The sequence below is a fragment of the Pteropus alecto genome, unplaced genomic scaffold, assembly GCF_000325575.1.
Source record: "Pteropus alecto unplaced genomic scaffold, ASM32557v1 scaffold100, whole genome shotgun sequence".
NCBI classification, from domain to species: Eukaryota; Metazoa; Chordata; class Mammalia; order Chiroptera; family Pteropodidae; genus Pteropus; species Pteropus alecto.
In genome coordinates, this window is record NW_006430723.1 from 3,493,469 (window position 1) to 3,512,570 (window position 19,102).

The 19,102-nt window shown below is 33.8% G+C and overlaps 1 protein-coding gene across 3 annotated transcripts in view; it reads right to left on the reverse strand.

Moving 5' to 3' along the window:
* LRRTM4 (leucine rich repeat transmembrane neuronal 4) overlaps positions 1–7,800 on the reverse strand; it is a 642,788-nt gene extending 634,988 nt beyond the window's left edge. Inside the window, exons 1-3 of one of the 3 annotated variants that reach the window (XM_025049549.1) lie at positions 7,476–7,800; positions 7,072–7,152; positions 3,686–5,232 (exon numbers count right to left, since the gene is read on the reverse strand). In XM_025049549.1, the coding sequence (XP_024905317.1) occupies positions 3,686–5,232; positions 7,072–7,075 (1,551 nt within the window). In that variant the 5' untranslated portion in view covers positions 7,076–7,152; positions 7,476–7,800. Of the gene's footprint in view, positions 1–3,685; positions 5,233–7,071; positions 7,223–7,475 lie in introns of all 3 variants that reach the window. The other 2 variants (XM_025049543.1, XM_025049542.1) reach the window with 2 other exon arrangements.
* Positions 7,801–19,102: the final 11,302 nt, after the last annotated feature.

The following is a 19,102-nucleotide window of genomic DNA, read 5'->3' on the forward strand; positions in this document are numbered from 1 at the left end:
TCTTTAGGGACCACTTTCATTCATTTTAAGGTTTTACCAATTTCATTTTTTTAATTTAAAACACAAACTTAAAATATTATCTCTTGTTCTATATTCACAATGACTAATTTTATAAAGGTTCTTGTTATTTTCAGTTGATAAACATATCCTAGAAGAACTAGATATTCAAATATTTCTTCTATGTAATTTTAATGTAAAATTTGGTGTGAGAAATGAAGTAACTTCATAATTCCTATTATATTTTCTAATGAGATAAAGTTATGCAAAGTTCACAAGCTATTTTCAAAAGTATTAGCAATTTTCTCTTTTAATTATACCTTACTAAGTTTTAGGCAAAGTGTATCCTTTTGGTTTTAAGTTCTCTTTACTGAGCACATATTGAGGCAGACAAATTAAATGATTCAGTTCAACCAAACACACTGATCCACTCAAAGTATGATGAGTGAAATGTACTATCTATTAGAGTTGCGCCATATATCATATTAATTATTCATAACTATCTACTCTATTTCTCTTTCATAGGTATGAGATTTTTACTACCCAAATTATAATATTTTCCTTCCATTTATTAGTGTAGAATGTGCACATGGACTTTTCAAAATTAAAACTTGTAAAGAATATAACCAAACTTATTTACTTTGTAAACTGTATGCTATATTTGTGTGGGGACTCACAGACATCATTCTAATCATAAATCTTAATATTTTATGTTGTTCTTTAAAGAAATAGACAAAATAAATAAACTATATTTAGATCATGATAACTGAATATAACAGTATATAAGTGGAATTTTCAATTTAATGAAATTTTTTTCAAGGCACTATCTTAGAAAATTAGCATACAGTGCTAAGTTTTCTAGTTAAATATTTATGGCTTTACTGGGTAGAGTTTGACATTTTAAATTTAAAAACTACATAAAAATTATATTAAAATATATTAATGGTTGTTTATTTTTCTAAGCTATTGAGATTTATGAAGACAACATCAGACTAAAACTCAGCATATCACTAGTATCCTAAAAAATAATCTTGGACACATCATTCCTCTCTCTTAGCTTCATTTTGTAGAGAACTTTACTCAACAGGAGACATCTTACTCTGACATGACAAAGAAGTAAGAGGAAATTATGGTTTTCAAATGAATTTCTAAGAATTTTCTTTTTTTCATTTCTTATATCCACCTATAACTGTAATACGCTGAACATTCTGTCAAAAAAAGGGAGTGGCAGTTGCAATATTTGTTTTTGTGTATTTGTGTATTTGTGTTTCAAAACAATTAATCAGTTAAATGTAAAGTTTTTGTGTGACTCCTCACACAAAACTGGAGTTACGGTCTTAAAAGCATAGACTAGCATTTTCTCCTTTTTAGGGCATGGAGAGTTTGATCTACTTCAGTGGGGTTGCCATTTTGACTCAATAGCTTCATTAAAATATTTAGTTAAATTCTTCATTACTTAACGTCTTAATTCCACATTCATCCCCAACACTGCCACTACAATTTCATGGCCATAAACTCCACTCTACATAACATATATAGTATCCAAATAAGTTTTAAAACACTCATGTTCTTACAGAATAAAACAGATTTTTATGTTGTTCCTATTATGGTAATGCTTGCAGTGTCCAAAGGAATAATCTTGGAAATTTAAGGTCTCTGGAAAGGTTTTAGAGTCATTGTTCTAGATCCAAGTTCTTTAAGAATTTTTCTTCTTTTCTTTTTTTTTTTTTTTGGTGATGCTTATAAATAAAAGTCACCTTTCTACTACAAAAGTCGAGAGAAAATGAATGTATGGTCCTAAATTTTTCTTTTCCTTTTATATAATTAGCCTTTAAAAGGATCTCAAACTATAAGATTCTAGCATAAAAGTTTAATTTGTTTTACTAATATTCACATATATTGCATAAATGTCACCCTGCAATAAAAGTAATAAGCCTTGTTAGACTTTTATATAAAATCTTTTGTTCTTTAATATTTAAGGGTAATTGCATATACAGGTAGGTTTCTTTTAGGGATTTATTATCTAGGATTACTTTTTTCATTTTCAATCACTGACAAAAAAAAAAGAGAAAATGAACTCTGAAGAATAGCTCCATATTCCAAATTATACTGAGTTGGAGATTATTTCAAACTTAGTGCTTTGTCTGAAAACATTTTTATTAGCATCTGCATTTAGACTATGGAAAGATTTGAGTATATATTATCAAAGGACAAATTATATTTTCCAACTGTTATAATGAGTGTTAAGAAAGGCAAGTGTTTACATATTCATTAAAACTTTCTTTTGAAAAAGTAATTATCTAAAATTGGATATTAAGATGACATAGGACCAGAACTTAATCTCTCTTCACTAGTTTATTCCAGCAACAATGACCTGGCAGTGACAGTCTTTGCACTTTTTGACCAACTTTACCAATAAAAAAATAATTTGCATCTAGTATTACATATCGACAAGTTGAAATCTGTGACTATTTCTCCATTCATAAACATGTTCCTATAAGTGATCTTTAAATTAAATAATCAGAAACTGGGTCCACACTTATTCTCATGAAAATGAAAATAGTATAACATGAAATGCCTTAATTTGAGGCTAATATTACAGAAAGGGAAAATACCCAGAAGTCAAATCTCTCTCTCTTTTTATTTGAGTAATTGCATCACTTAGTTTTGGATAAGTTTAACAAGAATACACATTATTTCTTTTGGATGACAGCAACACTGACAAACAGTCCCTGCTATGCCTGTCATTATGTTATTGCTAAATCATCCACAACATCATGACCTGATTTTAATTTCCAGGGACAAAGCCAAAATATGGAATTTAAGTTTCATTCTGATTACATACAAATAGCTAGCACTTAAGAAAACCTTTGAAAAAAGTGATCTATGTCCAGTAAGTTAAAAAAAGAATAAAAGGAAAAGAAAAATAAGAAAAAAGGAAGGAAGGAAGGAAGGAAGGAAGGAAGGAAGGAAGGAAGGAAGGAAAGAAGGAAGGAAGGAAGGAAGGAAAGAAAGAAGGAAGGGAAATAAGAAATGGATGGGCGGGAGAGAGGAAGAAAGGGAGGAAGACAGACATCTTTAAAAGCCTAATACAATTACACGGTAGGCCCCTGACATTCTCTGTGCTGGTATAATAACTAAATGGCAAGTAACACAAAAACAGTTATCCCTGTGAGATCCCTGTTGCATGCTTTAATTAAAAATTAAAAATGTACAACAAATCAACCCTTGGGTAAATTGCTCTTTGGTTTAAATCTTCATTACCTCCTGGAATTTTGGTAAAATCACTCTGTTTATAAATTAAGTTGGCCCCTCCTTCTTTACTCCATTACAAAAGTCAAACAAGAAAGAGACATAAATTTTAAAATGAAAGAGTTTTGTTTGTGTGTCTGGTTAAGTCCAACCCCTGTATACAAACTGTTAAAAAAAAAAAAAATGTTGTAACAGAGTGCTTTATTCCAACTTAATCTCATCCTTGAATGAACTTCCTTCAAATTTCAACCATAAAAAAAATAGCAGTCAACTTCCTGGTGGTTGTAATTTAATTAAGTAACCTTTCACACTGAGCAAAACCCAAAAGCAAAAGGGTCATTAATCTTTCTAGTGATTAGAGACACCTCTAGCGCTTCAAACATTTACCTCTCCTTCCCCGCAGTAGAAATGCTTTTAGGAGGATCATGGTTCATACCTCGCACTCCCTGGAGCCAGAGATGGTGTATGTGCAGGGCCCAGATCCATTAACGGATATATCCATGGTCTCAGAGTTTGTAGGTTTGTAGTCCACGTAATACTCCTGTAAAGGGGAATTCATTTGTCTTTCAGACTCTCTTGTCTTTTTCCGCCGCCTCTTCATAAGAGAGTGCTGCTGAAGTTGTTTCATGCTTGCTGGGTAGCGTTTCCAAGACACATAGATGACCAAGAGGATCATGGCCACCGAGAGAAAGAGAGCCACGCTCCCTGCAATAATTTTGTGAAATGAAACATGTTCATACTCTTGCTCTGTGCCAGGAATCTGAAACCCTGGGGAGGGGGTTGGTGTTTCAAGGGTGGTCTGGGTGGGGTCAAATTTGGAAATTGTAGGTTTAGGGATAATCAGAGGCTTCTGGGGAGTTTGGGGCACCAGGTGGGATTTTTCTGTGTTGACCACTGGGACTTCAGAGCAGATATTATATGTTTCTACTGCATCACTAACCTTTTCACCCTGGATATGCTTAGGTCCTGCACATATCATGGTGCTTTCCTTATTTCCTTTGAAATTCTTAAGCCAATAAAATAGAGGACAAATGCTCCGACTGCATTCCCACATATTTCCAGACAAAGTGATGGATATTAAAGATATCCATGCATTGACAGTTTCCTGTGAGATATTGGTAAGCTTGTTGGAATCCAAATTCAATTTTTGCAAATTGGGCAGACATTTAAATGTGCCCGGCTCGATTCCTTGGATGTCATTCCCTGATAAATCCAAGTTGTGTAAGGAACTCCAAGTCCATGTCAAGCCTTGGCTAATGGAGCGAATCCTGTTCCACTGTAGGTATATCGAGCGGAGGTTGAAAAGACGTGGAAAATGAGCAAAATTGATCTTGGAAAACTGATTGTGCTCCAGGTGGAGCTCCTTTAACTTTAAAAGACCGGCAAAAGCATTTCGGGATAAGCTTCGAAGACGATTGTAACCCAAATCCAGGAAGTCAAGATTTCGACAGTCTTGAAAAACTCTTATTGGCACAGTCTTTAATGAATTGGATCTCAAGTGCAAAATGATGAGTTTCCGAAGGCCTTTAAATTGTTCCGATTGCAATGTCTGAAGTTTATTGTAAGAGAGGTCCAGATTGCGGAGATTGGGAACTGGGTGAAAGGTTTTATTGTGCAGATAGGTAATTTTGTTGGAGCTTAGAATTAATTCTTTCAGCCTACGGATGCCCTGAAATGCATCTTCATCCACTGAGCTAATGTAATTATGGTCAAGATAAAGCCATATAAGCTGGTTAAGGCCGGCAAACTGATTGGATTTGAGTTTCTGAATGCTGTTGAACCTCAATGATAAGCCTTGTGATCCTCCAGAAATGTTTTCTGGGATATCTGCGAAAGCATGAGACTCACAGTACACAATTTTGCCATCACATCTGCAGTTCTTTGGGCAAGCTCTCTGAGCCCCCGTAAGCATAACAAGCAGCAGCGTAGAAAGTAGCACTAGCACCACACGCATGCCTCTCAGCTGCGTAATTAAACGGAAACCTACAATGTTAAAAAAAAAGACAAATGCACATTGTAAAGCTATTAATATAAATCACCACCAGCTTACCAATATCAGGGGCATTTCATCTAGTGTAGTAATGGGACAGTTGATTTAGGGACAACATGTTTAACATTTAAAGCCTTGTTGTCTTCAGTGTTGCATGTTTGCCATTTAGGTTTCATTTTTTCTTCCTTGATTTTCAAATCACCACTGTGTTGTAGAACCAAGAAAAGCTTCCCGGAGTTTCAGGAGTTCATGTGTACATCAACACTGAAAAGCGCAGAGCCTGTCTTATCACTTAATGCCGACATTTTAATAACAATAACATCCACATCGGCTAGTCACTCAGTTGAACACCAGTACCAAAAGGAGGAAGACTAATTCTTCTGGTAATGGCAAAAATGTGACTTCCTAAACCCCATACTTGTATGTTTTTTCTAGTTGAGCAAACAGGCTGGGATTTGGCAAAGGAGCTTCAGTAAGCTGTCAAGGTAACCCAAGTTTGCCCTGCCTGAAATTGTATCCTTATTGCATAATAGAAAAACAATATATGAGCTCTGAAAAAATAGCACTAGGACTGGCATGGGCAGCCAATGAAGCATGGTATGAGGACTAATAACGGTGCAAGGAACTCTCAACATGTTAATAAGCCTATATGCTCTCAACATTCAGGGAGAGCTACCTTCTGTGGCACTTCTGCCCAGTGATACCCAGACTCAGAGCCTTGACTACTGATAATACAGAACAGTCCAAAGTTAAGATCATCAAATTTTTATTAAATATTTGCATAAAATGCAAAACAATCTTGTATGATATTAGTTTTAGTGTTATTTTTCAACCAGTTGCTTTTGCAAATTTGTTGGATAAACAAGTAAACTGCAAACTATCATTCCCCTCCCCCACTCCAACCTGCTCAAATTTCTCACTGACTTTTTTCCTCCCCTACCTCCATTAACTTCCAAAAACCTGCAAAGTTACAATCTATTGGTACTCATGCTGCATTTCTAAGTCATTATATCTAAAGAGACTTTTTTCTTCTGTCAACAGATTTATTATTCTTACTGGCAGAAAAACAAATACAAAAACTACTGTGTGTTGCAGTTTATTTCTCTTAAATATTCATAATTTTAACCAGGAAGCAATCAGCAAAACCCTTAACAACAACAACAACAACAACAAAACTCTCCTTTTACTCAACTGGTTATTTTTTTTTTTTCTATTTGAAACCTGATCTTGCTCTCTGTCCTCTTGCCAGATACAGACTCATTGAAATACATTCCAGCTCTCCCAGACAGGAGAAGGGGGGGGCTGGGGGGGAGCCAGTCACACTTGAAAAAATAAGACTGGCAAATGACTGCTTGAAATTTGGAAGCTGTGTTCAGGATACAGCTTCAAAGATAAAACAAGCCCTTGTGCGACCTCTGATAAAAGTGACGACCCCACCCCTACACACACGCAGTAAAGTGTTAATAACAATTTTCCTGACAGCGACCAGAAATACAAGCATGGTTAACATTATCAAAAAATAAAAGCAAACACAATATTTATCTCATGCTCAATTCCCAAGCTATGAATACACACGCAGAAGAGACAGTCTTAAAGATATTTCTCTCGAGTCTAAGTCCGTGTTATGCATTTACGAATTAAAAAAAAAAAAAAAAAACTACGAAAAGGAAAATGATCTAAAAATATAATAGCAACTATAGAGTCAACTGACAAACTCAGAGGCTGCTGCTTTTTGCCGGTTTCCCTGTCTTTTATCAGCAAATGCCACGACTAAGGATAAGGAGCCAAGAGGATCAGCTTTGCTAAGGAGGAAACAACAAAAGTTCACTTACCCATCCTTTGTCATCCAAAAACGGTTCCCCTCTCTCTCAGTTTTCTTCTTATTTGGTCTCACGGGCTGAAACCACCACCACCTTCATGACACAGTGCGGCTACCGTTCACACCATTCTGATCCAGCATGTGAGCTAGGAGCCCCATACAAACTTCTCCGGAGAGGACAGGCAAAAAAATACATATACATATATGAAAAAAACAGCATGGGGTGGGATGGGGGGCAGGGAGAAGGAAGTGTTGGGAGACCGGGGGAGGGCTTCTAGGCTCTGAGGACCATTGTGTAATTCACAAGAGACCCATCAGTAGGAACTGGCAATCTCTGCAAAAGAGCTATAGCCCATCCTGAAGGTAACCAACTTCTCTGTAAAAAGAGAGGAAAAAAAAAAAAAATCTTCAGAATACCTGGCATTCCTTATTGTTCTGGCTTTTGCCATTCCCAGATAAAGCAATTCATCCTCTAGGTTTTCAGTCCTTGAAGCAAGTAGGCCTCCTGTGCTGTATGAGACCCCAGTTTAAAAGCTATGCAGGCTGGGTTTATCCATTTAGCTGGTCAGGTTTAAAGTGTTTTGTAGCTGTGCTGAGAGGCAGCCCTTGTCTAATTCAGAAGGCTTTCCAGAGACTGATGATGCTCAGAGCTTGTTGGTGCTAATGCTTGAGTTTGTGATACACTGAGTGCCCTCCGCTGGAGAAAACAGATTGCACATTAAAGACGGGAACAAGTGAGCCTGTCAGCGGTGTGCAGCCTTCTCTCTCTCAGAAAGGGAAATTAAAGGCGCAGGATCACTTTTTTTCTCCCCAATAATAAATATTATGAACGCGGTTTATGTAAAGGAGTACCATAAAGTGATAACCTATAGTAAGTAAAACACTGCTTCTCTAAATATTAAACAATTAGTAATTTTTTAAAGTTGCCTTGACTTGAATGCTTTTGCTACACATGTACGTGTCACAAGGAATTTGTCTTTTTCAACAACAGAAATAATTTTTGTTGTTGCTGTAGGTTTAATTTATTTAAAATTTTTAAACAAACCACACAGAGAAGCAATTTTATTCAAAGGGGAAAAATGTAATTAGATACTTTTTAAAGATGTAATTAGGTCACTTTTAAATTTATTTTTAAAATTTACATTGAAAAATTTTAGGCCTAATCTTTAAATTATCAACTTTTGATAATAAAATAAATTTTGCAATTTTGTGCATTGTATTGAATATCCTAGATCATTACTTCCTAAAAGTGCAATTTTAGTCTGAAAGCGGTTGTCTTTAATACAATAATACCGATTGTGCAGGTAACTGAGACTAAATGTTAGATAAGAGCAGAATTCCAGCTTGACATCATTAGTGTAGTCATATTTTCTTAAACCTGTCGACATTTATAATGCAGTTTTTTTCTCAAGCAAATAACTTGTCATAATGTGAATTTCCAGAAAAACAAAAGCATGTAAGTTCTACATCACTGTTCTATTTCTCAAAATGTGCAGAATAGCCTCAATATTAGGAGGGATGAAATTATGAAATATCTGAGATATGTACTTTGTATTTATGTGTATTTTGTATTGAGATATGAGATATGTATTTCAAAAAAAAAAACTACACTTTTGTGAACCTGTACTTGAATTTTGAAAAAAAATAATAACATTATATATCCATTTTTTTCTCTTGTTTATTTTATAATCTTCTGGCAAATATTTTTTTGGGGGACAATTCAGAAGAATGAACCTATGTAATACAGAGAAAGACTACTAGATAAGATTTCTAAACTAATTTAGCAAGTGTGAGAAGTTTAAATGAATTTTACATAAGCATCAATTGCTGTGGATCACTGAAAATGAATATTTTAAAAAATATTTCTTGGTTGTAGACTATCTGCCAAATATTTATAAGTAAGAAGGCCTTATCATACAAGCAACATATAGATATTTGACTCAGATTTATGAGTAGGTAGTCACAGGAAATTGTCTAATTACTAAAATTTCTTAAGGAACAGAAAGGGATAATATGTCCCCCAAATATATCCTTTTCCCATTAACTGATATCTGAATGTCTATTTTTTAAATATTTACTTTTGGCTTAAGGCTAATACCTATTAAAATGCAAATGAAACCAAAAGAGGAAATATCATTTGGTTAATGAAAGGGGTATACCTTTCTAAGAAAATAAATAAACATAAATGATACACATATAATTTGTTCATAATAGTGTAGTTTACACAGAGACAAAAAACCCATCCAAATATTCAATGATATAGGATTAGTTCAGGAAAAGTTAATATATCCATGAACTGGAACACATGCTACCATTAAAATTAAACTGGTTTGCACTTGCTGACAGGGAAAGATGATCACAATTTGTAAAGTAAGGAGGACAAGTACAAAGAACACACTTATTAGGGAATGATGAAAAGAAAGCCTATTTTTGTATATATTTTTATTGAAACTGCCAAAATAAAATATATAGAGATTTTCCTGGGAGATGAATTTTGGATGTATTTCATCTTTTATGATTTTTTTATCTATCTACATTCTGTAATTTTTTATATGATGAATACATGCATGTACCAAACACACACACATATGTGCCAATGGTACATGCATGTACCAAACACACACACATATGTGCCTATGTACAAAGTTTATTTGAATACAAGATACAAGAACAGATTTTGATAGTGGACTGAAAAATCTTATGATATTACCCACATTTATGGTGTAGTAACCTGCAAAAATGGAAGCTTTATTTGAAGTACTAAAATCTAATAGAGCTCTATTACAAAGTAATTATTAGATCATATGCAGAATTTACAAAGGATGTTGTCAAAAAATCAGTTTCAGGTCTCCTGAATGCACTGTGAGGACATAGGGGGTCAAGAGATTTGAGAGCAACAAAGGATGTTGTGTGGAAGATCTCTTTGGAGAAAGCTGTCCTGGTATCATTAAACACACACTCGGAAAGTATCAGCTCCTAGGTTTAATTGTAGTAAAAGGGACTCCTACAGACTACTTGAACTTGGTATGTGTTTCTAGCAGCAAGCCCAGCAAGCTGGAATGGCATCCGGTTCCTGTCTGGGAAACCCAGAAAATAAGAGGAAATGGGTTTCTCAGAGCAAAGGAAGGTTAAAGTTGTGTTGGGACTGTTTTTTTTATTTCATTTTCAGAGTCCGTCTGGATAAAAATATGTACAAGTATTTTCCATGGTGGAGAGGAGGGAGAGAGGGTCAGCTTGGAATCTTTTTTAAATCCTGGGGTGACCCCCAACAGAGAAAGTCTGTGTAAGTAAACTGCACAGACAAATTAACAAAAAACAAATAGGAATCAATCAAGTTTGGATAGGCACCAGACAGATAAAGAAAAAAATGTGTCATCCTCATCATAGGAAATTTGATCCGTTATTTCTAATGGGGCTATTAGGGAACTATCAGTGTGCCCATAAGAAAAAAAAATATATATATATTCCACTTCTGCTAGGCTCAGAGATCTTAAACCTTTTTTATAATAGTACCAGTTTTACAACTATGAAGTTTCCTGGGAAGGTCAGAAACAGCAATGAGTAAGTGTAGGAGGAGATAAGCAAGAGTGAGATAAGCTGACTATACTTCCTGTTTTCCTAGGTAGCAAATGGTCCATTTGCAACTGGTCCTATATTTGAACAGGGAGATATGGCTTAAGCTTTATATGAAATATGAAGTATTGATCAATATGGTGGACTTAATAATACTTCCATTTACTGATTTCAGACTTCATGAACTAAGGATAAAATAGGATTTTTTGTTACCTCAAAGAGCATTCAGTGACCTTGCCTTGAAATCTTAAAATTAACCATGGTAGGAATATTTTACACCATGAAAACTAAAAATTAAGGTGTGATTTATTGTTTTGTTGAGTGTCTAGCAATATCGATTAAACTTAGTGTACTGCATCTATAGCTATTTGACTATGAACAGCACAAAAATTGAGAAATATGTTTTCAATATTTGAAAACTGTAATCTGATTAAGAAGTCACTCACGTCATTAACAATAAGCAAAATTCTAATATATGTCTGTTATTTCACTTTTGCCTTACTAATGTAAACAAAAATATCAGATAATATTCGTCTTTGAATAATACTCAGAAAGCCAGTTGATAAACGTTTACCAGCGCTATATACCACTATACCTAAGGGGCTCCATATCTATTGCTCCAAAAGTAAACTAGTTTGAACACATAAATGCTACTGAAGACCTGGTTTCAATCAATAATCAAGTAATCAATCATTATTTTTACAATCATTTTCACTTTTAATACCTCCAATACCTTCTTTCTTTCCTAAAATATTATGTTTTCCCCATTGAAAAATTGAAATGATGTAAGCCAGTTAAAATATATAAAGTTACAAGTGAAAATCATCTCAACAAAAAGTGAATTGGAAAATTATTTTAGTTCATGCAAATGAACATCCCATACTTAGATATAACTTGATTCAGAAATTAAAAGAATTGCTGGTATCTAGTTTCCTTTGGTACATTTCTCAGGCTTTAATTATTTATTTCCATTTTAATTCTGGTTTTAATTTAACTCCAGTAGGTCCAGTTCCATGTATGTTATGATTCAAGAACCAGTAATTACTTCGTTGCATGCCATGGCTATAGTGGAGCCACTAGAATAATTTTCTGGTCCAGAGGACTGAGACTACCTGAGTGGTTTACATATAGAGCATGTGTTGCATCCCTGCAGTGGGGCTGGGAATAGCTTTTAAAAGACCATGTACTGAAAGGGGGAGTAAAAAATATGTGTCCATCTCTTCCAAAGTATAAAATCATCATTAAAAGTGGCTGACTTGTCAGGGCACACCATGCATCTGGGAAGGGACCATGCAACTAACCCTCATCATGACCTATGAGCAGAATCAATATGTATCAATTCTGGGTCAAAGTGGGCAAGAAAGAGGGTCTCTTTCTCCTTGCTATGAGTAGAACCCAGGACTCTATATAAAGTCCTGATAACATACTGGATGACAAGGGATTATTTATGTTAGCAATATAAATGGGATAAAGGGGAATGATGGACATTGGGAGCAAAAAATATACACCATGCAAATACACAAACCAACCAGACATATAAACAAAAATAACAAGTAAAAGCAAAAACAGAACACAACAATAACTTTCTTCTGCCTTTGCTCTATCCTGGTATCAGGACATCATGGTTCTCATGCTTTCTCTATTCTCCATATGTAAAGCTCTTCCTACTCTGATTTACCAAATATCCCTGAACCTCTTAATGATAAAGAGCAAAATTAATTTAATGATACTTTTACTATTTAATGATAAAAGAGCAAAATTAATTTGTCTCTGCTCTCTCTTACATACACACTTGTGCACACAAATATACACAGAAAAAAACATCATATATGCACATGCTTAAATATAATTCACTCTTCAAGACACATTTTAATCATGTACATAATTTCAACATGAAGAAAACCTCAAATCCCATTTTCAAAATAAATGACCTTTTATCCTTCTCTAGTTTACCCATAATGATTCAACAGTACTAGCAGTGATAATTACTTAATTTATTGAAAAATTAAAGAAAAGTAACATTTTATTATGTGAGTTCAGCTGAGTTTAGAAATCTTGATGTCCATACTCAAAATTTTTTTTAAATTTATTTTTAATTTATTTATTTAAATTAGTTTCAAGTATATAGTACATTGGTTAGACATCTATATAGTTCATAAAACGATCCCTCCAATTGCTCCCTCCCTCCCCTGGCCTTCCACCTGGCCATCATATTAATGCTAACTGCATTCCCTCTGCCATGCTCAAAACCTTTAATCCCATTGTGTGTATTAATTAAGATAATGTTCATATTAACATAGTCACAGTAAAGGTTGTAGTGAAATGCAGACATATAAAAACGGACACTTTCTGTGTTGCATTATATTAACCAGTGAACTAACTTATCAAATAAAAACAATAAATTGATAATCTATAATAGGATATGAATAAGTAGATAATGATAGTGTAAATGAAAAAAAATGTTGTGAAACAGAATGAGATAATTTGCACTGGAGAATTAGGAATCTTTAAAAATAATCTTTGAATGGGCATTCGGGTATAATAATCTCATACATTTGGGGAATTAAGAAATTACCAAATTGGTGAGACTAAAAGGATGAGTCAGAATGAACTTGGTAAAAATGAGAAACAAAGATGAATACAGCAGAAAAAAATAATAAAATAGTTTGGGGATAGGTTAATGCTTAGCTCGTTTGAGTAAATAATAGGAAAAAAGAAACAATAGAAACAGACTCATTAATGATCAATATTAAAGACACAGACTTAAAAAAACTGTGGTTATTATCTTAAAAAAAACAGATCACCAGATAATAGAATTTGTAAACAAGAATCAAAATTATAAACTTAAAACAGAATAATTGAAAATAAATTAAAATCTCTATAAATAGATTTAAATAGAAATTGGGCAGAACTGAATGGAAATTTATTTAGTGAGCTAGATAAAACAATAGAATGTTACATTTTGTTTAGGGGCCTTCATGTATGCATATACATTTTTTTCACCGTAAACTATAGAAAATAATTCATTTTATTGAACTGAAAATACCTTTAATAAAGCAATTCTTACTCTGATGTGTTTAACTTTATTTAACTTTACTTAATAATGTGTCAGTAGGGTATTTCACTGACTTCTCAATGTATATAATTTGAAAGACACTGATATAAATATACAGATATAGAAACTAAAATTAAAAAAAGCTTGATAGCATTTTAAAATCTCCCAAATAGTTACTATTACAGCTATGAATAGAACTTAATGCATGTGTGATGGCAATGTGTTACTAATCTGAGATTTTGTCTGCCATAGTCAATAGTGGCAACAACCATTGGAAACAAATATTTATAAATAGTTGCTTGTCTTCAATGTCTGTTGTTTTCACAAACTTTGAGGTGCTATAAGAAATCATACAAAAAAAGGATGGACAAACTCTTATATATAAAAATGCACAACTTTGGTTCAGTAAAAATTTTAAAAAGAAAATGAGAGTAATAGATCAAGGACTGTTTTCATGTAATATTTTTAAATGCTTGTAATATAGGTAGGGGTAATAAATTAACAGAATTTCAGAAAGTCAGGCTGGAAATAAAGTAAAAGATATAATCCAGTAGGAAAATAAATAGAAATTAAAAACCACATGCTAACTATATTATCAGATATTATATTTTCAATTGTATTGCATGTTTTTATGCTTCTATAAAAAGATGGTAACAATGATTTGAATAGCAGAAATATTTTGAGTTAAGTAAATAATGATATGAAGGCAAATAAAGGCTTATTAGTGCTACTATATAATATTGCCACTAATATTCATTTTTATAGAGATTTTACATATAAATTTTAACAATAAAAATACATTTAGAAAGTACTAGTTATTTCTACATACTATCCTGACATATCTAGCAATTATATTTTGGTAATTGTCATTAGATTTTTGTTCATTAGCTTGGCCTTCCACAAAGTGTGGTATATAATGTCTTCCATAAACAAAGTTTTATAATTATAAACTAGATAATTATATTCATTGCCATTATATGATAGTGCCTATTTGTGTATGGTCCTTTGTGAAGTACTATATAAAATGGTTTTGACTGAAATAGCCCAAACAAGTTTTCTGTATCAACTAACACAGGAAGCCTTAAATGACATCTATATATTAAGAGAATAAATATTCTCTCTTTCTGCCAAACAGTATATTTTTTCAAGTAAAAGCAAAACAGTATATTAGAACAAACGTGAATATTGAAGTAAAAAGGAAATAGGTTTGCATTCTATGAGGCACTATTAGCTGTTTCTTTGTTTAACAAATACTTATTAAGTATGTGCTCTATTATTGAGCAAAAAAGATCTCTGTTCCTGTGGAGATGGATATAAAAAAGTAAGTTACGAGTCCTAACTCAAGTTCCTTATAGTAAAATGGAAATGAGAGAATTATGGTATATAATTTCTAAGGTGGTTCTGAGTATTAAATATATATATATATATAATATATAATGTTTATACAAATATCTCATATCAATATCTATATATTAATAAGAATTTTAAAACATTTGTATTAAATTAATGTGTAGTCATTGTTTTCTCTGATAGTTTTAATGATATTCATCCATGCCCGTCTGTATATATTTTTTGTATTTTCCACTATCAATCAACTTTCTTCCTGAAAGAAAAAACAAGCTTCATACTTTTTTTTTTTTTTTTTAAATTGGCTACTACTGTCAGTACCTTACTAGGCCTACTCAAGTCTTCAGGCATACCTGTCTCTTTGCATTGGCACCACCGATGCAGGACAAGGCAAATTCCCCCAAGTTGGGGATAGGGGGGAACTCTAGCTCTGTACTGAATGAGCGAGAGAGAGAGAGAGAGAGAGAGAGAGAGAGAGAGAGATCTTGACTACCAGAAAGAATTCAAGTGCTTGCCAGAGATAGTGTCAAAAAGGAAAGTTTATTAGGGAATGGTTAATGCTCCATAGAGAGCATGGTCTCCTCTCCTTTCAGAGACAAAGAGTGAGAGAGCCTGAGAGAGACTCAGCGGGACAGAGACAGTGACAGAGACAATTATAGGGACCCTAAGGGTTCAGGGAATTCAGTATATGTCATTCTTAGTTTCTATGAATTGCAGTTTAAAGACTTTGTTTATCCATTTTCCTTTGATGGTATGCATATACAATGTGAAAAGTAAGAGTATATAACCTGAAAAGCTTGCTGGCAATTCGCAGCCTTTGATCCACAGGTTCCCCATAGTTTTAACCATAGGGAATGAATGATTGTGTTTATTTTGTGTAGGGTAACACTTAAAGACTGTTTTCCCTTCAAGATATGGATAAATGGTTTGTTAGCAATCCCAACAGAAGTCTTCCATTGTTCTGCATGTTTTCTTGTGGTCCCACTGTAGAGTTGATTGGCACATTGCCCTCTCTGAATATAGCTTGATTTAAAATTTAATTCTCCTGCCCCCTCCCTACATTACCTAGAGAACCTGCGTATGGTCCAGGCTCAACTATAAATTAGCAAAATGGCCTTAGTAATATCACATTTTCACTAAACATGTTTTTCCCATCATCTCTAAATAAGGACATAAGCTTGTTTTAGGTGCTAACAGTCTCCGGTTAATTGCATACAAACTGAATTATAGAAAAAAAAATAATAGGTTTTAAATATTAGGAAAATTCAAGGGAACTCCGTCATGTACTACAAAGGTGTTACAGTAAACAATGGACCACTGGTACAATGATGGGCCCATAGAGTTATAATGGAGCTGAAAATTTTTGATTGCCTAGTAAAGTCTTGGCCATCATATGGTTGTAGCACAATGCATTACTATTTTATGCTGGTTTCAGCCTACCGATACTCTCAGGTAGAAGTGCCTGGGGTATTCACCTGGGCCCCAGTGAGAGTCCCACAGATATCCCCTTTCCAAATCAGTGTTACAACTGGACCCTTATTATGATTGCAAGACAATCTTCAGTAATAGCTATTAGGAAACTTCGAAAAAAAAGTTTATCACTCACAGGCCTTGGAACATATAATAAGGCATGCCAGCAGACAGAGAGTAAGAAGAGAAGGAGGAGGAAGAGGAGGAGAAGGAAGAGCAGGAGAGGGTCGGGGGGTGCAGAAAGAGGGGGAAAGAGAGAGAGAGAAAGAGAGAGAGAGAGAGAGAGAGAGAGAGAGAGAGAGAGAGAATGAATGAATGAATATGCAAGAGTGAGCACACGCACACAGGAAGCCTGAGTGCTGCTTTTATTGTGGTTGAGGGTTGTTGTCTAAGCTTTCCCTGGCTCGCTCTTTACTGATGAGTTTAAAAAATAAGAGAGAGAATTCAAAGAACAGGAGGGAAAACAAAAATCAAAAATCAAAAAACAAGTAGTCCAAATAGTTATCTAAATCAATAAATCTAAAACAAAGGAGCATCAGCTGGGAGATGCAGCCTGGCTCTTTACCTAGTCACATGGCTGGCAATGGTGTTTGAAATGGCTTTCCTTGAAGTGGATGTCTCAGAAATGGATGTCTTTTTGAAATGGATGTCTCTACAATCAAAGCTTTAAGTCAGGCACTTATATTACCAAAAGAAAGCCAACTGTCAAGGTTTACCCTACAATTACTCATGTGTTCGTGGTGATGCTGATGTAAACGAACCTACTGTACTGCCATTCCTGTAAAGTACAGTATATACAATAGTAGTAGGCTACACCACCTAGGTTTGTGTAGGTGAACTCTGTGATGTTCAGACAACTACAAAATTATCTGAAGATGACAGATTTCTCAGAACGTATCCCAGTCATTAAGTCGTGTATGACTATATTTGGTCATCCTGCTTCCTTATAAAACTTGACAAAATCAGCTCTAGCATGGACTATTCCACCAGCCACTAAAAATCTCTCTATTCATCTCATATAATGTATTATATAATAACAACTGTTTGAGAATACCATTTTAATAAATTAGATGAGAAAACATTAAACTCCCATCTGCCCAGATTAAAGTCTCGTATGAATCAATTCATGACTTTGCAGTTAACTCTTTGTTTCTAAACAAAACAAAATAATTTCTCTTCTGTTCTCAAGTTCTATAGTCCTCTCCAGTGGAATATTTTACAAATGATGAACTGGAAAAGGCAAGTATATGTATTCCATGATGAACCATTTACTGAATGTCTACTATCTACCATCAGAGCCGAGAGTACAAACAAATATGACATATCCAATTTCAAAGTATTTTGTGTCTTTCTAAAGGAAGTAATAGATATCTTTTAAAAGATAAAGTAATACTTAAAAACCTACAATAGTTAAAGTAATTAAATGAGTAGGCCATTAGACAGAGAGTCTCTGATGACAAGGAAGCCAAAGTAAGCAAACTGAAACCCAAGTCAGAATCAATGTGATTGAATCCAAGGCAGGGAAACTTGAGAACAATCAATCACAACCAAAAAAAAAACAAATAAGGAAACTTTCTTAAATAAGGAAACTTTAAGCTCTAGGCAACCAAATAATTTTCTTGTGTTGTTTCTATATCTTCTCCATAAAAATCTCTCCCCTAGCTCCTGTGTATGGAGTGCTGCTAACCATTTTTGGTTTGGTGTTAGCTGTTTGAATTGATTGAAATTGAAATAAACTCTTGAAAATGTAAATGTGCTTCAGTTTTACCACAATAGATGACAAAGGACTGTGGTAAAATTAAGCACTGAAAGTGCAGAATATGAATGTGGTGGATTACTCCTGTGGTCCATGCAACTTTTGACAGAGAACAAATCTCTAAGTCTGAAAGCCATTTGTCTGTCAACAGAGGTGTTAGTGAAATTCTCATAAGTCAAGTCTTCTTAGGCTGCATAGCAATTCAATACTTACTTACACTATCCTCTTAGGACAAATTGTGAGTTCATCACACTATGAAGAATATGTCTGAGCTTTAATTTGTTAAATTCTTATTCAATATTAACTTTTAATCTGCGTCATAAGGTTTTTGCTTCATGCTGAACTTTATATCAATATAGACACATAATATGTCTAGATATTATATGATGTATGTAGAAATGTATATTATAACTCTACAAAAAGGTGATCTTATTTAAATAAGTATATCATATCATGCACTGAGCGTTTTCAAAAACCCACATGGATGAGAAGATTAGTGAGTTAAGAAATAATTGGTATCATAATGCTATCGCTGTTTTTAGTGGACATAACCTATATGTAAACTCATAAATTTCAGAGTAAAAGAGGTCTACAGTAATAAAGAAACACAGTGTTCACTATTTCCATTACATAACAAAATTGTATATTATCAGTGTCAGATTTTTATTTTTTATACCTGTACACACGTGACATTGTTTATTCTTTCATGGTTTAGCAAATTGTTCCTTGCTAAAGAAGAAAATATTGGAGATAATGAAGCTTATTTTATTATTGATTTGTGACTTGTGGTTGATTGACTGGTTAACTTAATAAGTGACTTGACTAAATGCAAAACTTAAACAC